The sequence below is a fragment of the Atractosteus spatula genome, chromosome 1, assembly GCF_055471065.1.
Source record: "Atractosteus spatula isolate fAtrSpa1 chromosome 1, fAtrSpa1.hap1, whole genome shotgun sequence".
NCBI classification, from domain to species: Eukaryota; Metazoa; Chordata; class Actinopteri; order Semionotiformes; family Lepisosteidae; genus Atractosteus; species Atractosteus spatula.
Window position 1 is genome coordinate 21,859,832 of NC_142706.1, and position 23,999 is coordinate 21,883,830.

At 35.8% G+C, this 23,999-nt stretch overlaps 1 protein-coding gene across 1 annotated transcript in view; it reads right to left on the reverse strand.

Annotated features, from left to right (window-relative positions):
• elovl6 (ELOVL fatty acid elongase 6) overlaps positions 1–23,999 on the reverse strand; it is a 66,397-nt gene that overhangs the window by 18,050 nt on the left and 24,348 nt on the right. The window contains exon 2 of the mRNA XM_088923193.1: positions 7,357–7,488. Within this exon, the coding sequence (XP_088779319.1) occupies positions 7,357–7,488 (132 nt within the window). The remainder of the gene's footprint in view (positions 1–7,356; positions 7,489–23,999) is intronic.

Below are 23,999 nucleotides of genomic sequence, written 5' to 3' on the forward strand. Positions count from 1 at the left end.
ATATATTGTATCTAGTAGGAATATTAGTGGTGAAACATTTTATAATCTTCCTTGCACGTGCATCACAGAAGATTTCAATACTCGATCTGGAAGTAACTGAGGGAATAAAACTGCCTGGACTGAAAATAAAGGATTAGTAAGCATAACAAAGACAACTGACATACTGATTGATATTTCATTTGACGGGGAATACAATACTGTATATCTGTCAAAACCCTTAACAGTCAATTAAAGAGACTTTGAATAACAAAGCTTTGTTGACAACCATACGATATTTACTTTGTGAAAAAAAAGAAAGAGAACAACCTTTTTATGTAATACAAGTCATATTGCACAATGCATATAATCCATACATTGAAAGGTTATCCCATGTGGTGCAGCAATATAAAGTATCATGTGGTGAGGAAGCACATTTTACTGGAACATTTACATTTTATTGGAAAAGTGAAATACACATAAACGTGTACTGATATACTTGTGAAAATGCAATGAAACACATTTTAAATTTAAATTTACATCTATTTTTGTTCAAGTATATTAAATATACGTATTTACAATGTCTGAAACAAATGGCAAAAACAAATATACTGTACAACGAGCTTTATCCATGGATGGTTCTAGAAAAATAAAGTGATTAAAGTGATTGACATTTACAGTACTGTAACACTGGCTGTGATTCACCTGAGTGACATTATTGAAAGTTGAAATTATACAGGTGAGATTTAACCCATTATACATTATATCAAACCTAGACAAAGACATGCTGTTAACTATTAGGTGTACAATAGACACATTTATAGTAAGCCCAAGTAAGATTTTCTGGAAAAAATGGCTAGTTGTAAGAACTGTCTGGGGAGAATTGCCTAGATTGTCTAGTCACTACAAGCTGCCACTTACAGTGGCTGACGGCAACTAGACTGCACAGTACTACATTGATCAACTCCTGTAATTTTTATTTGTGCTCATACACACATGACAATTTTCTACCAGGACAATCATGCTAATTGTGAAACAACGGCTTTCTCAGGAGACGGGAACATGACAGTTATGCTGCAGATGTCTTGGTCATCTGATGTACTGTAGGTCCCACTCAATACTTGTGGGATAAGTTGAGTTTACAGACAGGTAAGCACAGGGGATCAAAGGGATTTTTTCTGGTTTACTCAAGTTAATTAACTTCTTGTTAAATCATTAGAAGCAATTCAGTAAATCATTCTTCATCAGTCCCAAAACAAAGCATAAGAAACACACAGAGAGTAATTGAAAAAGAGACAGGGAAGGCAAGGAAGGAAGACAGAGACAGAGAGACAGACGGAAGAAACACCATCACCTGTCTCTTGTTCTAAGTTCATGCCAGATGAGAGGGCCTTATTGGAGACCAAATTCACAGATTCTAAGTAAATAATTAAAACCTTGTTTATAGAGTTTATTGTCCTTTCATTTAAGGAAAGTCTCATTTCCACTGATGTGAAATCCTAAATGTTCTCTCCTAATTTGTTGTTGCATCTTTAGAACAGAATCCCATTAGATTTTGGACATCTATGCTATATGAAGGAAGATTTAGTACTGGGTTGCAGTGTTTTATTTAGGATACAAGGTACAGTATAACTGTTGTTAACGTGTAAAGATATTGCATCATATTCCATGTTAAAGGCCTAGTATTCTTGGTTCTCTGAGTCTGTAGATCATGGGCCTCTAAGATACCCTGGTTTGTATATAGTGTAATTGGTATATATTTTTTTTGTTTAATGTTCTATATTTGTGTCACTTAGTTGCATATTTTTATTAAGAAATATTTAATTGTAATAGTTAGCCTCTGATTTATTACTCTTTAATCAAAGCTGGGCCAAGAATACAGAACTCGTGTGCGAGAACTCACATGCATCAAATTAGATTTATTTTCTTTCTTGCACACTATTTCACCCTATAATTTGAAACAATATTTTACCTACTGTACATAATTTCTGTTCAATAAAATTCCAGTGCACCTGCTATAAAAACAACTGTCATTTTATTTTAATAACATTGTGAATTTGATAAATAAGGGATATATATGTTTTAGTGCTCAGTAAAATGTACTTTATTATTTACATTCTAGATGTTTATTAATGTATACTATACTTCCTGCAGTTTTATGTAATGGGGACACATTCATTGATACATTGTTATATGACTACAGAGTCATTCATTTTCCACAACTAGAAATTAGGTTTATCAGTATTAACCACAAGAAGTGGAACATCAGGAATCTGAACCTTTAATTGAATGTTGTAAGGCAGAGATTGAAAAGGTATAGCCTCATCCCATGGTGCACATACAGTAAGGACAGATTAAGGTACAAGGGTTTTCTGAGCTAATTAGACTGGTTTAACTCAAGAAATATAATTTCATCCAATTAACCAAATCCACTTCACACATGCACCAGCATTTTATAACTAATCATTAGAAAATCTTGCAGGCTGGATTAAAAACAATACCATCAGTCTTTAGACTGAAAGCCAAATCTCTGTAGCTTTTTCTTTTTTTCCTAAATAAAAAACAAGTGGTTCTCAAAAGAAAAATGATAAAAAGGGGAAAAACAAGTCCTTCAGGTCACCCCTTTGTTTTCTTTTAGTTTCCTACAACTGTCAGCATCCCTGCTGTTTAATAAGAAACTCATGTCTTAGTTTTAAGAAATTCTTTTGCATGAAAGACTGTATTTGGCTCTCCCTCAGACTACCGGTGTACAGCTTCTTCCTCCAAAGCTCCTTCCTCCTTCATACACCTACTAAAGAGAGAACCAGTTTATATATGGAGGACTGCAGCTGCCATCTAACACAGTGGTACAGACCGTAAGCTTTGTCCTCTCAGACTAGCATTAGCTGACGGCCTGTGGCAACATATGTTTAATATTTTTAATAATAATAGTTAATAATAGTTTTACCCAGACCAGCACTGTGCCACAGTTATTCAACAGACAGCATTAAAAATGATAAAAATATTAATTATAATTCTTTCATTATAAAGTAAATCATATTGTCACAGGCTGAGGCAGGTGACAATGGAGGTTTTTTCAGAATCTAAATAAAGTGTGTAACACCTGGCATTGTAAACATATCCAGTTTCAAAGCAGAGGGGATGCTTGCTATGATGTGGGGGCTGATCAAAGCAATCATAAAGTTTAACTTGCTTTACCTTAGTTAATTAAGTTCTGGGTAAATAATTAAGTGTCAATCAACAGTCCAGAAAAACGCCATACTGTATTAAATCAGATCAAGAGAGAAAAGGGAGAGGAAGAAAAGAAGGGTATACCACGAGAGAGAGGAGTCAGAAGTTGGAACTTGAAGCTTGTGCCAGGCTTAAGTCAAAAACAAAGGGATCTAAGTACTTTATTTGAATCTTGCTAAGAGAGCTTGCTACACTGTAGTTTTTTAGAGAACCTGGAGTTCCTGTGTGAAGAATCCCTTAATACTGCCACTGATTTTGGAATAGGGAGATAAGCTCCCATTTATTTTCTGACTTCTGTATTAGAGAGATTTAATCATGGGTTGTAACCTATTCATTTTAGAAGGCAGTTTATCTCTTCTTTGGCCTCTGTAGGCATTATATAAGGTCAAGTACTCGGTAGAAGCATGGGGTTTTCTGGGAGGTTTAGATGCAGATCTCTGAAACACCTTGTCTGTAAACTTTTAAATATAGTAACTTGTGTTTTTGTACTCCCCCCACCCACAATTAGTAATAATATCTTTATTTGAAATTATTACATACAGTTCTCTAATAAAAAAAAACTACCATTTACAAATGCCCTTAACCCAGAAGATGACTTTACTACTTTGGACTTTGTTGCTAAATCCTACGTGTTGAATGGGGTTCAGAATTTTGTAATTAAGAAATATAGCAGACCACAGTGTGTTTGGTGGTTTAACGGTACACTGTGAAAATGGCATCACAACACAAACTACAGCTACATAATGTATTTATACAAAGGTATCAACAAAAGACTAAATACAGATTAAAATGTAGAATTTATCACGGAGCTACATGGCACTTTTAGAGGGGAGCTTTACAATTTCAACACAGAATTGATGGAGAGACTTACAGTACACTATGTGCAAAGGAGCAGTTCTCAAGGTAAATCGTGACTTGACCACAAAACTGCTAGATATGATTTGATGAGAAATACCAAACTCTACATAAACACTACAGAAATAATGATGTAGCTGTAATAAGATGATGTTGCAGTGATTAAGTACTGTGGCCTTCTCCTACAGTTGCAATATTTTTTTCTTGGCACTAATTATTCTTATGTGTGTCCCAGGTGTAAAAAGAAGTTCATAATGGGGCACCATTCTACCTAAAAGAATTATCTCTAGAACTGAGAACACAATAACACAAACATAGCTATACAAGAAATTACCAATGAATACTTCAAACAGTTTAAATGTTTAAGCACAGCAGCTCATTTTTAAGTTGTTCCTCAGATGCGGTTCATAATGAATACAGTCCAGCAGAATTTTATGTGCTCCTTATAGGATTAACTCTATCAAATGACTTAAATGCAATCAATTACTTAGTTCAGTTACATAAGTAAGAGATCAGGTGGAATACCAGAACACTTCCATTTAAGTACTATCTTGAAATAGCTTTTACAGATTTAAAACTGTGTTAAGAGAAGCAAATCCATTTCCTAAGTGATGTAAGTTATAGTATGTTAAATGAGAAATCTAAGGAAAACTAATTTAGTTTCTGAGCATAACGTGACGCAAAATGTAAGAGAGCTCCTTTAAATATTCTTATATTGACATTTTTTAGATATGTTCCAATAACAACAGCAGCTGGTCCTTGCAATTTGCTGTATAGGCATTCCAGAAATGTGTGCCAAATAGACAAAATATGAGCTAACAGAAAACTGTTCCTTAATAAAGGAATGACAAAACGTATATGCAAATAACATAGGAGAGACAACGTATAAAGAGGACAGCCTGTAGCTCTGTAATATTTTACTACTCATAATGTCTTTTGGGACATTACTGAAAGGTACTTTTTATATGATTAATATTGATATCTGGTATTCACTGCTGTAATATGTACATTAAGAAGAAGTGAATATTCCTATATAAATGCTATCTTTATAATCCTTATTTTGCATGCATTGCCTAATATAAAATAGGCTTAGGCAAAGCCATACTTTGGGGTCCTCACCTTAGATTCCATTATTGAATGTCTCTCCATCTGTTGTTGAAGCCCCGACTGCTATCATTAAAAAAACCTGATGAAATCAGAGATCTACAAGTGTCTTAGTTTTGACCGAGACAATAGTGCTAAGGAACCCTTACTTTAGCCTCTGTACTTATCTAATTAAGTACTTCTGGTCCTAGAGTGCTGCTCTGTCAGCTGGTTTTCATTACATGCTGGATTCTTAATGACTTCATTTGAATCAGTCAGTCACTTTATTGGTCTATAATACCACTGCTTCCGGCTCTTGACGTATTAAGAATTTTAAGGTACTGTACCTATAACACCTGGTGAACCTGGCGAACCCTCCAGAATCAAGAATATCAGGAATATCACTGTCAGTAAGCCTGACTTTTCTAGATAAGTGAACAAGGTTAAGTGTCATACGTGTCATATTGCATTGTTTTCCATGCACAGTGGACAATGCCACACCAACCTGTCATAAAAGCACCAACCAGACATAAATGTCAAACTCCTAGGCAAGTAATTGCTTTTCATACCTTTTATGCTCTAATAAAAAGTGAATTTGGCTGTATATTATTAATAATTGGAAACTGTGGTGTGAACAATGGAGGAGGAAGATTTATTGTTATTGAATAGCTTATGTAAAAATGAAAAGTAGTGCTAGAAGGAGAGAATGTCATGTTGAATCAAGAGGTAGCATAAGACACGGTATTGTTAAAGCAGTATTTCAGGATAAAAACAGCTTAAAGCTACTGCAGGAACTGGTGACAGAAAACCTGGAGCTGGATGTCACTCAAGTTCAGGTCAAGAGCTCAGGCGTCTGTCTGCCAGAGAGGATTTTAACATGCTGCTCTGATCCACAGAGCTCTGCTGTGTTGCAGCACACAAGTCCATTATATCAAAATTAGAAGCCAGAAAAAAAGAGAAAAAACAAAATAGGGTACAATGTGCATTACCTCCATCCCTGGCTTAAATATTTAATGAAGTTATAAAACAAAATATTCAGATTTATTACCCAGTGTCTGAACTTGGGATACATGACTATAATTAGAGATAATTGGTCTAAGCTTAATATTCACTGTATCAATATGTAATGTTTGCCAACTCCACCTTCATTTTAATGAACTAATTGCTGTCTCTTAGTGTAAAGGATCTATAGCACATGCTAAAGCACAATTGACTCACATAATTTAAGAGGGAACATAAAGGCTACTCCCCCAAAATAATTACTTTACTGCACTTTTCACATTTGTGGAGTTTATTTTAGAAATTTAGAACTATCCTTTGTTTAAACCAACACATAATACAGTTGTGATACAATGCCTGTGGACCTCCAATATACAGAGACAGAGCTCCCTCTTAGCTTGTAAATCAGTTAATTGTTCGAAAAGTTTAAAACCCTGATGTCCCGCAACTGGAGGAGGGGGGAGAGATCCAGCCATGCATATGTGTGAAAAATGTGTGGAATAAAGGGCAGATCAACATCCACAGACATTGACCTAGCAACAAAACTGAAGATACAGTACTTCCTGTGACATGGACAGATATACAGTAGATGTAAAGACATGGTATGTTCTGCTCGGCTATATGGTATGTAACTTCCCTTTTTGCACCAAAACCCTTTACTGAGCTTGACCTTGATTCAGGGTAGAGTCATGAAGATGGAGTGAGAAAATGATAGGAAGCCTCAAACAGCTTGCAGCCTGAGTCAGGCAGGCGCAGATCCAAGGCTCTGTGACAGGTATAAATAATGTGAAGAGCTCCGGAGACTGCTTGGAGAAGTCACAGAACCCCCATGGATGATGCCAACAACACCTCAATCATCACTTTGATTAGCCACTTAGTCTAACTGCCTAGCAAGCCATAGGAGCTGCCATTGAACAGAAGTGTAAGAGAAGTCTTTGATAACTAATCGCAACCCTACTCCTAATAGAGCTCTACCAATTGAGGACACCCACTCTTCTCACCCAGAACCTACAGCTTGATCTCTTTACCTTTCTTCATTATTTGGAAGTTGTTTACACTGGTAAACACTCTGTAGAGTCCGATTAAAACTATCTTTTTATAAAGAAATCTCTTCCAAACAATTTTTGATATGACTTGTTAAAGACAGTTCTACCAAAAAATGTAAAACTGATTTGTTCTGTTGGAAAAAAAATTCAACCAAATTTCACTTACCTAAAGACAGCAAGGCTCAGTGACCAAAGTACTAGAGGTTTTCGCAGTTCAAACTTTTCCCTCTGTTTCATCAGGTGGCGGCCACCAAATATAAATGCAGCATACAGAGCTGAGAATAAAAAGGATTTCTTCCTACAAAAGAGAATTTCAAGATATTAGGGCAATTCAGATTTCATTTTTATAATTGTTCAGGTTTGTGGTGCTTTTGTTATTTCTTATGTCACTTAAAACCTGGATCCCCTCGGAGTTTTATCTGGTGTTTGACATTGGAGTGAAAACAGGAGCAAATAGATACTAACAACATACACACCCATGAACGTCATACACACCCATGAATTTCTAACAACGTATGCAGTTTGGATAACAGCAAGACAAAATTAACTCCTGACAGACTAATAATGTTTTACATTTGTATTTTTCACTTTGAGACTACAAATTGTATACTCCCAATTAGAAACTATGTATTGATTGTCAACACTGTTACAATCACTATATATTTGCCTATGGAAATGTACTCTGAGAGCTGAACACCATTTTTAATATTTCCACTCTCTGTGTCTGGAATGAGTTAGCATGGAATGGAAGATTTATGAGGTTCTCACTGGCTATACCTCATTGATACTCAGTGGGTCACAGCAAGCCAGGAATATTCTGCCCAAATCAAGCCAAACCCTCATGGCTCTTGGCTAGCTGTGCACGTTTAATTCCTCAGTTCTGGTCAGTTGATTAATGACACTGTCCAGATTTGACCATTCAGTGTCTGGATTATAGAATTCAACTTGTGTTTCAGGTGTTTGCAATTGTTGCAACAAAAATATACATTTTAATATTATACAACGGCTTCAGTTGATTTCATGCGTTTGGCTAAAATTTATATGAGTTCTTTTAAATAAAAAAATAAATAATTCCTAACACAGTATTCAATTAAAAATATTTAAAAGGGTGTTTTATCAAAGGAGTGAAATCAAGCTACTTAAACCTGAGGATATGCAAAATGTTGCTTTTTTAAACCTGCAATTACCTACGGAATCTATGGCAATGAAAATTAGATTTTCACAATTTCTTTTTCATGTTTCACATTTTCACAACTTTGATTTTTTACACCATACAGATATAGAACTTGTAATGTTATTACAGTTGTTCAGCACGTGAGAAAAAGTCATTATTAACAGAATAGTGAAATAACTCTGCTGTGCTGATTTAATGATGGCATGAAGGACTGTGTTTCCATGCTTGAACAAAAGCAGTGTACAAGACTTTGAAGCTAGGCCTTAAACTATCATATCAAAATAAGCTGTCTACAACATCTACATTAAGTTCATTCATTTTAAAGTAAATGGCCTAAAATAATAAACTGATAATCAGGATTATCATCTAAAAAAAGATAACTGCATTCAGACACAGTCCTATTCAAAGCCTGTGTATTGTGCCCACTGAAGGGATATGTCTGAATTTCTGCTGTTGTAGTCCATGGCAGCAGATGTTGATTGGGTGCTTCAGTCTATTCAAAACAAATGATCACAGGCAGTGCACGGATATAGTGTAGCAGATGATCACTGAAGACACTGATTCAAATTGAAGATCGATGCTGAATTCAAACAAGTGAGTCATTGAGCCACTGGGGTAATGTGACCTACTCCTTTACAGCTGTTTCCTGTTCACTAACGCCACTTTTTAAAACACAACTTAACAAGCGGTGAGCTGAATGTGCAGTATATTCTGAAATGAGCTTGAAGGTATTGTGTACTTTATTGTTCTGCGTACTAAGATAATAAGTTGAAAGTACATACAGTACCATGAACCAAGTTGGATGCTTCCGTTATGAATCTTTTATGAGGTACCAGATCCAATGTGTACATCTATAGTAGCTCAGGACCCTCATAAAATAGCTTTGTAAACTACATTAGCAGTGACAGACATTTTATGTCTTTAAAAATGTGTACAGTAATACTTGCTTTACTGCTTTCTTTTCAGAAGTAGACCAGCCATCATCTGAATTTGGTATTGGTCTTTTAACTGACATCTAAGTGTTCTGTGCTCAAAAGAAAACAGAAAAAAAATTGCATCCTCTAATTGCAAGCTGGGTGACAACTACAGTACCTGCATATGGGATTGTTCAACACTCTCATGGAAGAAAATGCAGAACACACTAAACAACTTTTATCCTCTTTATGTGTGCATTTATGACCACAGACAGCTCAGCATTTGACCAGTTGTGCAAGTCCCTCTTAGGAAAAAAAAATAAAAATATACAGGACCGTCCAGATTTAAAAAATGTAAGGATATCTCAAATCAGCCTTCATGTTAATTTAGATAACAATACAAAAGTGCTGTAAGACAATTAACAATATTGGATTTCTACACATCCAAATGTTTTCAAATACTTTTAAATCTAGATTTAAAACAGAGGATGTTTGTCTGTTCGCTCATCTACAGTTGAAATTTCATATAAAACCCCAAAAATGTGAAAGAGTGAAAGAACCTCCAGGTGCAGATAATACCGCAAGAGAAATAGGACTGGCAGAAGTAGAGGTGCCATGAACTTTGGCTCTAAGTAATAATGCTAATCTCTATAAGTACCCTATCTGTGTATATTCCCAGCTTAGACTCACAAATTAGAATGAAAATCAGCCTCCTATAACTGCAATTACAAAAAACTGGCAGTGGTAAATAAAAAAAAAGACGTACACTTTCTATTACATCTGTCTATTATGCTTCCATTCTGGTAGTTTAATGTTTTTTTTTTCATTTTGCAGTTGAAGAATTTTTGCATATTAAGTAAGCACTAATGTTATTAGCAATTCTAGTAAGTGTTAGAACTCTGCAGTATTATTATTAGTAGAGAGAAAGTTATTGTTATTAGAACAGTGGAATAACCTTGCTCTGTTGCTGTAGTGATGTCAAGATGTTCTGTTTATTTTATAAATAAAAGCAGATCATTGACGCATGATCAAAAATCCACTTATTCTTGGCAAGAACTTGCAGCAATCCAAAACCTATCCAGCAAGGTGAGGCTACAACCTAAAAAAGAGCACACACACACATGCATACACACAAGGACAATTTATAGATGAGCACATCTTTGGCAGATGAAAGAAAACTGAAGCATCTGCAGAAAACCCACATTCCCAAGCAGTCTCCAAAACTACTACAGTCTGGTATCATAACAGAACCCAAGACTTGTGAGGCAGAAGTGCTAACTCCTAAGACACAATGTCATACATGAAACAGTCCACAACGCTTGATTAAAAAAATATATATATTTCTTTATTTATATTTTATATTTATGCTTGTCTCAACAGAGAAAAACACAAGGAGTATATAGACTATTCCACTTCAAATAATATAACAAACTCCCATAATGCTTTAAAATGGAGTGGTTGATTGGTGTTGATGAATTAATGCATAGTTATGGCTATTACCATAGAGATGTTAATGCATTTTTAATTATGCTAGCAATTATCTAGTGTTCAGAGAACAATTTTGATCTTAGCATTCAGACTACTACTGAACCAGAATATCACACACAACTCCATACTATTAATGACACTCTATGTAGATATTCTATAATATTATGATTGTTTACCTTATACAACACCAAACATTGAAATATACCATACCATTAAGCTTTAACCATGAATCTGGCTGCATTACTAATGAGAAGCAAAGTTTAAAGCTGTATTTCATAATCCACAACTTGAAAATCTTCACAGCACCTAGCACTGAAACATACAGTAATTGTTTCTTTTGCCTCAGTCTGCATTTCTCATCCATTGCTACAGTACCTGCAGAAAATGTATTTATTTCTTTTCCACCCTCAGACTTTTTATCATCCCATTCACTTCCTTGCTTGAAATGTGAAGGGTATATTATCCGCTCAGTTACTAGTGTCTTGATTTTAACTTTAGAATCCTGGAATGTCACAAACTGACTTCATGCAAACTATTTTTCTGTCGCTAATACATACATTCTGATATCATGCTTTACAGATACAACATAGTGACTGTTAAAATGGCGATACTCTATGGAAAAGACAAATGTTAAGCTACTTCAGTTTTTCACAATAACTCTAGTCTATAAATCTTATTGACAATCTAAAGTTGTGCATTTCTACTGAACATTGGCATTCCATTTAAACCAAATAAGACAATACATTTAAGAATAACACAGAAGCCTTATGAAAATGGTGTGAATGTAATTGTTCATCATTTTAATTTCTTAAGAGTTTTTGTTTTTTTGGTAGCACGTGTTAATTACAGTGATGGCAGCGCCTTGTCTTAATGAAAGAGGAGGTTGACCAGAAGATTGATCCATCCATTTTCTAACTGCTCCTTCCAATTAAGGGTCACGGGGGAGCCAGAGTCTATCCCGGCAAGCAACACGCCCAAGGTAAGCTACACACTGAACGGGACTGAATCACAGAGCAGACAGACACAGACACAGACACACTTACACCAGGGCTAAAATTTCTTAGACGTCAACTAACCTACCAGTATGTCTTTGGACTGTGGGACTAAACTAGAGCACTCAAAGGAAACCATGGGGAGAACATACAGTACAAAACTACACAACTACACAAACAGGTCTGGAATTGAACCCCAGGCCCAAGCACTAATGCTAACCACTGAGTCACTGTGCCGTCCTGGCCAGTAGATACAGCATGCAATTTCACATTGTTACAGAACTGTCATCAAAGGCTTCACTATGTCACAGTGATTCATGTTCATGAAACTGTCTCAGAACAGTTCAAAGCTTCTGGTACGGATCTCTCTGAAGGTAAAACATTAAAACGTCATACACTAGCACAGCCTCCTTATTATTTTTGGTGATTTCAATAATCTGTTTGACGGATGACTTCTTGGAGTGGCCAGCCATTCAAAAGCCAAAAAAAACATGTCTGACTCACTGGGGATTATGCAAGATTGAGTGTTTCTGCATTTTTTAAACATGGTTTTACTTATTCAGCAGCCTTTGAGCCATTATAAATCATCTAGAACAAAAGAGATTTCCCCTGTAAAGACCTGTATAATTTTAAGACAAAGTGCACATTAAAATTATCTCACAGATATAATTTAAAATGTTTTTATTTTGATGACACTTGAAGCACTTAAAAATAACTAATGTGAATGTGAATTAATTGATTTACAAAATACAATAAAAATTAATTTAGACACCAAGCCAGTTCAATACCATACAAAACAGTTTTATAGTCTGTCCAGTCTGTCTGATAATTGTGTTTAAGGAAAGTTTTTGCTTATTTTTAAATCAGTCTAAATAGTGCATCACAATACAATATTAAAAAAAAAACAACAACAGAGGACATGATATCAAATAAGCAAAATAACTCCTACATTATTTTTTTCCTTTTGTGTAACTATTTCAACTTAGTGACTGCAATGGCTATTTTGAAATGGCTGTGATGTAAAGGAGGGTTTCACAGGTAAAGTGACTTGCATGGACCTTCACAGTAATGAATCTCTAGACATGTCAACATTGAGGCAAATACAACAATGGGATCTAAGACACATAAAAGTCCAAAATTCTTCGTCAGCAAACTACAAATGTAAACATTGTTCAGATTCACAGTGACTGAAGACTGTAGCACTTTGCAATGTGATATTAACATAGAACTTTAGCATTGCCTGAAATCTGCGAGCAAATGATATGAAGTCTTCCTTAAAAAATTGTAAGAATTTCATAATAATTGAATTCCATAAAACAAAGGGGTAATATTTATTATTAATAGTGAAAATAATTAGGATTCTATTAATATGGAATTATTAGCATTCGTTTAAAACAAATTCAATAAAAACAAATCTAAAATAACACTTTGCTCTTTGGAAGTGCAATGAAAGCTTCTGGATCTGTAGAGAGGCCTTTGAAGGTTTCCCGTTTCCCTCCTGGGGTAAAAAAGGAGGTAATACATGGAAAACATTTGGATTTCAGTCTCGTGCGTCATCATGGTTAAGGTCAGAGAGCTCTCTGAAGACTGCAGGCAGATGGCCATTGACCTCCACAAATTGAGGGATGGCTTTAAAAGAATCTACAAAAAGCTGAATCTACCACTTTCTACTGCCGTGTTCTTTTTAAGAAATGTAAAACTTCTGGTATAGTTGTACTCTGTTAGGTAGAGGACACAAGTGCATCTTGTCACAACAGACAGTGAAACAAGTGAGATTGGGAGTCAAGTGGAAATTCAAAGGCAACAGCTGGAGATATCCAATATACTGTACAGTGGCACTGTCAGGATACAAAGCGTTAAAAATTAATGTCTATAGTCCCCCACATTAATGTGGCATGCATAACTGGTTTGCATGAAAGAAGCCAAGAAGCCTCTTCTGTGGGTGAACCACAAAAAGAGATGACTCAAACTTGCCAAACTTCACATGAATGACAACTGAAACAATGTCTTAAGGTTGGATTAAATGAAAATTGATCAGGGTCCTGGAGCCTCTGTCAAGACAAAGGAAATCGTGAAGTCCAATATGAACAACAACATTTTGACCAGACACTTATGTTTTCTTTGCCAATGATTCAAGCTTGGCTGAAAATGGACATTACAGCACAACAAAATAAATGTTCTCAACTGGCTATCACAGTTTTCAGAGCACAATTAAATGGAGCATTTGTGATCCTAATTCAAGATAGCAGTTCACTAACAGAAACCTAAGGGGCTGAAAGACTTAGAGCTATTTTGGATAGAGGAATGTTCAAAAATTCCTCTAACAATTCCAGAACCTCATAGCACACTACAGGAGGTGTCTAGTCACTCAGAGGGGGATTTAAAAAAATACTGACTACAGGGGTGTGAGCAAATGTGGATTTAAATTATTTATGACGAATATGACTTTGCTCTGTTTCACTGCATTACAATTACTGTATAATATGTTTGGAATTTTAAGCAAGAAACTTTCTAATCTGTAAGTCTGTCATTTGATGTTTATTGTTCCTCTTTCATTTCATTTGGGGTTTGAATAAATTTGGAGGACGCTGTAACTATTTCTCTGGGGATTTTCTACAGAATTGATTCTCTGGAATATGAAAAAAAATAAATAGCAGCTTCCAACTCTTCCTACTGGTGTGATGTTTTCAATAATATGTTTTAAGATCATAAAACGGTAAAAAAGTATTTACATGACTGGAGTAAATAAGCGACTCCTGTTCTCCATTTTAAATGAACTTTACTGTCTTCATTTAGAGAAGTACTGTCTTCTTGTGCCTTCTGTTTTGTGTTGCACTGTTCATTCTGAAGGAATATGCTAGGTAGATCTCTCAGTGCAGCACATTACCTTAAACTACTAAATGCATCTGATTGCTCTTCTCTGGATGGATTCCACAGCAGAAATACCTTTTCTATAACTTGGTAAACAAAACATACAATATACAATTTGCAATAGAATACAATTTTTTAACATAGCACCCCTTGATTTTAATTTTCTTTTAACTATAAATCCCAGCATTGTGCTTGCCTTTTTGTTTCCCCCATTGTCTAGAGAAAATGTAAAAGATGCATGAACATAAACACCTGTCTTTTGCATAAGTAGTTCAAGTAGGTAGCTGCGTCAGCATGCATAGGCTGCAAAGGAACAAATAAAGTTTTATTCTTTGGTGAAAAGAGAAGAAAGGAAACACAACGTTTTGGCCATTGTGTTTCCTTTCTTTTGCATAAGTAGCCTATTCTAGCTCAGCATTTCCTATTTTGTATTAATAGTGTGTTGTTACTGCCAGAATGCAATACCCACTATTTGTCTACACACTAAATATCATCATTTTATCTAAATCTTTTGATTTTTTTGCTGTTTCTAGAAGTGTTTACTAATCCTCCTAATTTGCTTTTGTTTGCAAATTGGACTAGTTTACTAATTATTCTAAAATCAATATTATTTATATAAATTAAGAACAGCAGTGGACCTTGTACAAATCCTTGTGGTACTCCATTACATCACATAATTTTTTTTCAATGTTAATATTACTAGATATGTTCAAAAATGACTTGGGCCACTTTTAAAAATTATATTTTTATTTCTTGGTTAGGTGTATTTTTTAATGAAGTCTTGATTTCCAAAAATGCGTTGAGGAGGACAGATAAAACAGGACAGATAAAAATCCCATATATTTCCATTATTTTTTCATATTTATTTCTGTATTTTATTTATAAAATACTCTTATATCCTTCATATAATCAGAATATGAAACTTCAAGATATCAAAAATATATGCACAGTAAAAAAGTAAAATTTCTGTCAGTCAAAACTACTGTACAAACTGCATCCCTGGCACAAGCAATGGAAAATAAACAGTAATGTTACTGTATGTCAAAAGGCCAGTGATTGTGGGGATTTGAATTGTTTTGCGAGTCCTGGGGAGTGACAACACTAGAACTGTCTCATCTTATATTAAGAGATTTGCACTCTATTATGATGTATTGCTCAATTTCCATATAAAGGGTGTGTAGTTAAGACTTACACGTCATACAGTGCATGACTAACCAGATCTACAATGTGATAGTTAGCTGCAGCATAATATTTACTCCTACAGACTTTAGAAATATTATTTTTCCTTAAGTCCATCATCACATTTAGTTATATAGATTGGGTTAGTTCTTTCATCACAGTACACATCCATGAGCTCTGCATTCCATGTCACTTCCAGTACTGTACTGTTTATGTACTGTGACATCAGCAACACTAGTAAAACAGCTGAAGCCATGCAGAATGATGATAGCATAACAGCATAAGCATAGAACAGCTCAATATCCATGAATTGCTAATCGCATCTGTCTAGAGTAGCAGTTTCAGTGCTTGGCTACAGGGGAAAATTCCATGAGTGCAGCAGAGCTGTTTAGATCTGCCTCAGGGCCATCTTCTATTCCCCATTTTCAGGCCCTTCCATCCAGGTTCCCCAACCCCTCAAAGAGCAATCTTTTTGAGGGCAATGCAATCTCCAAATGTTTTTCCACAAAGCTTAGTGTTGAGCATGAAAACCCACCCCCACCATCAACTGCAACAGTGCTATTCCATTAATCTCCAGCAGCAATCTTTACTCTTCTACCAAAATATAAAGAAAAGAAATATCTTAGACTCAGGTCTCTAGCCATCTGCACATCAGGATGCTTCAGTATGGCCGATCTCTTTCAGCTTGTTCACTCTGTCCGCTCCCAGTCAGTCCTTCTGGCAGTTTCTCGAAGCTGCCATCTTTGGCTCGTTTGTCCAGTGTCTTTCTCTTTTTCCCTCCCCAGTGCATGGTGTCCCTGGTGTCTTCTACAGCTACCTCTTAACTTTAACAAAGGTAGCACTTGTTTATATCAACAGCAGCTGTTGGCTATCATGGAAGTAACTACTTAAAGTTAGATGCCATGAGCTTACAGTCTGCCAAAGATGTGGACCCATTTTCTACACTTAATATTTTATTGAAACCTCAATGGTCAAACTGGAGACTCCTAAGGGTAATACACAGTAAATGAAAGCAAAAACAAAAGAAAGTAAAATATGCTGATTGCATAAGTATTCAGTATTGAATTCAGACATATAAATTCAATATTAAGTGGAAGCACCTTTGGCAACAATTACAGCCACGTGTTTTTATGCGGCTTCATGTTCTAAGTCTCCAACAACTTTACACACCAGCTTGGTGAAATTTTTGCCTATTCTACTTGACAGATAGAAGCTCGCTCATATTACTCAGGGATTTCTTATGGACAGAAGTCTTTCTGGGAATAAGCAACGCGATTTGACTTAGGACTTTGAGTGGTCCACTCAACGACATTCACTTTATTATTCTTAAAGAACTACATGGAAAGTTTGGCTTTATTTTAGGATCCTTCTTACGAAAAAAAATCTTTTTTTTTTCTCTGAGAAAAGGAACCTGTTTCATTTATGATCCCATCATTTTTGACAGCTTTCCCAGTCCCTGCTGATGAGAAGCAGAATATTAATAGGATCCTGCCACCATTATATCATGCTTGAAAGTTGGGACAGTATAGACTGACTGATCCACTACAGGTATGTTGGTTTTGCACCAGAAGTAACAGTTTGTATTTAGGCCAAAAGGTTCCACTGATTGGAATTGTATGGCTATAAAAAACTTTTCCATATGTTTGCAGTATCACTTAGGCACTTTGTTACAAAACACATGCAAGATTTGAATGTTTCTTAAATTCCATATAAGCCCCTTTTTGAGTGACTGTGATATTGTTGACCCATGGACATTTTCAAAGTCACCACTCGCCTCAGGTAACCACTCCTAACCAGTTTCCACCTTGCCTTGAGGGATAACTTGATCTAAGCAGTCGCTGGGTGCCTTTATTATTTATTTTATTTTGAATGCTCCTTGCTTTTCCTGGTCTGAAATTCACTACCTGATTGAGGGACCTTCCAGAGAGAATGTATGTTTTAAATGTGTGAAGTAGGTTGCATATATAACAAATATTAATTTTTACTCCAAAGCTTTTAGCAGGCTTTAAAGTAACACAATGTGAAAACTGTGCAATGGTCTAAATACTTTTGAAAGATACTTCGTCAATTGTAAAAGCTACTTCACATACTGAAAATACTGACATTTTAATATGCAGTTATTAGAAGATTTTGCAAAGATCAATAAATGGATTTATCTGCAAGTAGTATGAGGAATACTGTTACAGTACATTATACATTTTCCATGTATAGTATCCAGTATGTTTATATTTTAGCTTTCATCAGCAAAATACATTAATAGGTTATCCTTGCATGTATTCCTTGAAAATGCATTTGTAATGAGTTGTCAGAATTTATGGTGCTTTCTTTACTGGACATAGTAATAAGTCCAGCCTCATCTCACATTTACAAAACCTTTCTTGAATTTTCAGAAATAAGCTTAAAAACATCTGGGAAAACATTCTCATTCTTTTTACATGCCAGACTTTGCTCGTTGTCCTCTTTCCCGCTTACTCCTGTATGCCCCCCATTTTTTCTTCTTTCTCTGTTCTTTGTCTCTGGGCACATAACATAATAAATGACTTCTTAAGCTCTCTTCTGGTGTTGGCAACTTTTAAACAACAACGGTGATGCCAGTGACAAAAAAAACATAATTTGGCTTAGGAAAATCTGAATAGTTTTCCGCCTGCAGTCCGTGTGGAGTTTGTATTTTCTCTCTCGTGTTTGCAAGAGAAAATATACTACATACTGGTAGGTTAGTTGCCTTCTGTGGAAACTGGCCCTAATATGAGCGTGTGTGTCAGTGTCTGTGTGCCCTGCGATGGACTGGAATTCCGTTCAGGGCATATCCTGCCTTGCTTGCAGGCATAGGCGCGATCCTGTATTGGATAAAGTGGTTAGAAAATGTATGTATGTATGGATTATTGTAACAACTTACTTGCAGCAGTCTCTAAACCTTCCCCTAACAAGTTTGTTAATTTGGAGTTAGAATCCTGACTTGGTGCACAGGCGATCATATTATTCCTGATTTTTTTAATCCTTGCATTGGCCTGCTGTCAGGTTTCAAGCCAAATAAAAAATCTTTGCAGTTAAGTTCAAGGCTCTACTGGCTTGGATTTTTAGTATCTAACCAATATTCTTTTTCATCTAATATAATGTATGCTACCCTTTTCAACTAATTTTGATTAATGATGTGTTCCCAGTGTTTGTCTGCACTGTATGCATGACAGGACCCCAAAGTTACACATTTTACTATGTAATTATCCAAGTGAAACAAGTTTAACATCTATCACATATCACATATTGTGACATATAGTGAAAGTATGAACATTATTTTCTGTAAATAAAACTTCATACAAAACAATTATCAATATTACAATGTTCTTTTTACAAAGCCAGACAGCAATGCAGGAGATTGTATTTCTACTACCGAAGAACTTCCAGGAATCTGAACAGTTGAGATCTTAGTCTTTCAACATCTCCTCTCATATTTCAGAATAAGGCAATCAAGACTGTGTCTAAGCATGTGGACTTAAGTTACAGATCTATCTAGGATCAACTATTTGAGAAACAGCAGAGACGGCATGAATGCGACAAATCTTTAAACTCTGGTAGGTAACAATCCAAAATTGTTAGCTGCATTTGTGCTAACATCTTTTGGCATGTTAAATGGTTTAATAATGCAATATTCACGATATATTATTATCAAAAGTTATTCAATCTCAGGACTATAGTACAGTATATTTATTGTGACTGATTCTTTTTTAATGGAGTGTGTTAATTATAAAAACAAATATAAATATATATATCAACAAGGGCCTTTCCATAATAGAAAGCTGGGGGAGAATACAGAAAAGTAAGTAATGAAAAGAAATATAAAGAACTGCAAAGATAAAAAAATAGAGATAGAAAATGGTATAGCAATGAAGGCTAGCATACAGTAAATTATTACAACAGTAAAAGAACAGTTGTCTATGGGATACTAATGGGACACTTTTATTAAGTATTAGATGTGTTAAATTAATATCCCCTTATAAGAACAGGTCCTTTACTAAGGAAGAAAAAGACAATATTCACCTGGCTGATGAAAGTCAAATATCCATATTAACCAGCTTTAGAACAGAAGAGACAGAAATATATCAAATTTGCCAGAAGCGTGTATTGTACTGTAAGATCAATCAAATCTCCTTAGATCTCAAATTATATCAATTATACTTAAGGAAACAAGTGATGCTGTTAACAAAACTCCAGCATTTTCTCAAGAAAGAGGTAACACACATAGACTGAAAAATTGCTATTGTTGTGTCCAACCACAGAAAAACCAAATCAAGTAATTACAGACACTAAGTTGAACTTCTGCAAAATTTAAGGTTGTGTAGACACTGTTTAGAACTAAACTGGAGGATATCGCATATGGAAAGAGAAATCTAGGGGATAGTCTAAATGGATTAACAAATAATAATTGCTTACACTTATATAGCACTTTTCTGAACACTCCACAGGTAATGGGAACTCCCTTCCACCACCACCAATGGATGAAGCGTTGGCACCCATAATGCACCAGAACGCTCACCTCATATCAGGTATGAGTAGGGAGGAGAAGAGAGTAATGAAGCCAATTCATAGATGGGGATTATTAGGAGGCCATGATTAGTAAGGGCCAATGGGAAATTTGGCCAGGACACCAGGGTTACACCCCTACTCTTTTTGAGAGACACCCTGGGATTTTTAATGACCACAGAGAGTCCGGACCTTGGTTTTACGTCACACCCTAAGGACAACACCTTTTTTTACAGTATAGTGTTCCTGTCACTGTACTGGGGCATTAGGGCCCACATAGACCACAGGGTGAGCGCCCCCTGCTGGCCCCACTAATACCTCTTCAAGCAGCAACCTTAGTTTTTCCCCAAGAGGTCTCCCATCCAGGTATTGACCAGGCTCACACCCGCTTAGCTTCAGTGGGTTGCCAGTTGTGAGTTGCAGGGTGATATGGGTGCTAGATAAACAACAGTAATGGATAAACACCGAGCATACAATATGGTACATCTGAATGTTCAGCAGGCTTCTGAAAAAGTTCCAAATAAGAGATTAAATTGCCATTAGTAGGCATTCAATGTAATACATGTACTTGGATTGAGATCAGGTTAATGGAAAGGAAACAAAGAAGTCACAGATAAGGGGACAATGCTTAAATTGTGTTGATGTAATGAGTGCAGTACAGCACATACCTCTATTAGGACCATTTTTCTTCTTAATTTATATATCAAACATCTAGATTGTGGTACTGTATAACCAGTAAATGTAAAATTCACTATTTAAATAAAAATAGGAGGATTAACAAAACTGAAGCAGCAAAGGAAGTTCCAAAAGAAAATTCAAGACAATACCTTACAAAGGTATGTAGACAGTGTAAGTGCAGAGTATTGCATATAGGTAGTAAAAACATACATTATGATGATCAGATGGGCCTAATAAGGTCTGTGCACAATCTTTCTCTGCAGGCTGTTGTATTTAAACAAATGAAAGATATATTCATATATAATAAAATGTGTATATTTTTAGGCAGCATGAATTGGATCTCAGAAACTATAGTACTGTATATGTGCAGTGGTTTGCATTGCTGCCTCACAGTGGTGGGTTTGTGGGTTTAATTCTTCAATTCAGGACCTGGGGTGCTATCTGCACGGAGTTTGCATGTTCTAACTGTGTTTCCTCCAGGTGCTCTGGTTTCCTCCCATAACCCAAAGACATAATCAACTAGCTTCTGGAAAAACTGGCCCTGCTATGTGTAACTCTGTGTGTACCCTGTGTGTTCAAAGGTGTATCCCTCATTCGGCCCTTTGCTTGCCAAGATAGGCTCTGGCTCCCCAGCTACCCTCTATTGCATAAAGTTGTTTGAAAATGGGTGGATGGATAGGTATTTTTATAGACAAAGATGACTGTTGATTGGTAATGTCAAGTTCATGTAGGATAACACTACAATGTACAATGCCAGTACATGTATATCATACAAGGAAGCTTCTCTTTAAAAATCATCTTGTGTGGTAAGAAGGTGGCAAAACTTCTATGATAGAAACCAGACTCCTAAGCCAGACAGTTAGTTCTCAGAGCTCAGTGGTGGCATTATTCAGTCTTGATTTTTTTGTGTGTCAAGTGATAAAATAAAATCTATACCTAAATTTATTCTTTGGCCAGTGTCCAGAGATTTTTTTGTTAAGATTGGGTCTAAACAGAGGGCAGACTGGGGCAGAATGGGCCCCAGGACTATGAGCCGGAAGAAGCTTCTTGAGAATAATAGTTCATGCTGACACATCATTTTCATTTTCTAGACACGGTGGGGAGGTAATCAAAAAGCAAACATAAAGTGCAGTATATAAAGTGCAAAATTAAAATCAGAGGAAATTATTTTAAAATGTACTAGTGTCCAATACTAGTACAAGCAAAGGGCTGAATGTGGGATACACCTTTGAACACACAGGGTACACACAGAGTTACACACACCAGGGCCAATACACTAGTACATTTTATACTGGGAACACCTTATTTAGAATACTATGTATCATTTTGTTTATATTCCAGAACTGATACTGCTGCTTTTAACACTGAAGTCTAAAGAATGGACTTTTCAGAATCAACAGTGAAGCAGAAAATAGATGACACAAGTGGACACAACATGGAAGTGCATTTGAAGGGAAACTTCAATGCTTTTTAGATTTTGGGCTTAGAAAGAATAAGCATTGATAAGCGCATCAAAAACCAAAAAGAAAATAAAATGTGGACAGTAATGTGTAAAACCTCCAGTTTACACCACAAAATAGACAAAATTGCCAGAAATGCACAGCACCTTATTTTTGTCATTGTCTGCGATTCAGAATGAGGCAATAAAACATCCGTTGTCTTGAAGCAGCCTCATTACATTGTAAACAAGTAGGCTTGAGAATACTGTACATCTCTTCTAATCCAAAGGAAATATTGCTCTCCACATCGAGGCAGTTTTGCTGACAAATACTTCTTACTTGTTAACTCTGCATGTAGATCACATTGGAACATTTCTGCAGCGAAATGTCTGCTTGCACAACCTATACAACCTATACTTTTTCTTATATACATCGTATTATATTAGTTATTACATTGACTACTGAGCAGGAAGGGACACTTCAGGTTGCAATTTGCATGGGCTCTCATCAACATGGCGACTATACAGTACTTTCACAAAGTTCATGATTTTGTATTAAATTGGATTTTGTGAAATGTTGCAATACTATCAATTTATTTTTGTTACCGAGATTAAATAACTGGTCTGTGAAATTGGGACTACAGATCCCCTTTAAGACGAATCTTAATAATTTCTTTATGCAAAGGTTTCTGGGAGACAGGAACCAAGTTGTTTTTCAAGCAGACAATTTGACAATTTTTTCAGTCAGACCCTGACAATTTTTAAGTACAAATAGCAATATGTGACTGAATGTTGTGCAGTAAAGTAAACTTAGTAAAGTGTTAATTATTATTATTATTATTATTATTATTATTATTATTAATTATATGAAATAACTCATTTATTGGCCATTTAATCATTGTGAAACATCACAACTGTGAGGTGTTTTGCAGACATTCCAGCTATTATTAGCTCATGCCATAAATCCTTCAGTGACCATCAGCACATCACTTTTGATGTAACATATCCATCATATGATATTTGGAAATTAAATGACATTTTGAGTGTAATGCTAATAGTTTATTTAAGGAAATATAAGACAAGTTTAAGAAAATGTATTTCTATGTGTTATCAGAATAAATATAAATATTTGTGGCTGAGTAAGTGTTATATTTGTCTATTCCAGTTTACCAAATTTGAATGAAGGTGACATTCCGCAAAGCCAAGGGGCTGTAAATCTTTGTAGGCAGGAATTTGGGCAGGTAAGCTGGGCCCACAGTTAGAAAACGTTGGGGAAGGAATTCAGAGATGAATATGACAGGGCGCCAGCAGGGAAGGGAGAGGAATCTGTTGCTAATATGCTAGAAGGAGCAGGAATGCCATGCAAGCACCAGAACGGCGAGAGTGGTGAAAAAGAAGCCCAGTTCCAATGCGGAATGAGCTGCACATTTGCCATGTAGAGCAACCATCAGTGCCTGGGAGGGCTCCTGTAAGACAAAATAGAGAGGTGGATGGGAAAATGGATAGAGACGAAAAATAATATATTGCCAAGGCTTAAAGTATGGTGGGTAGGAAACC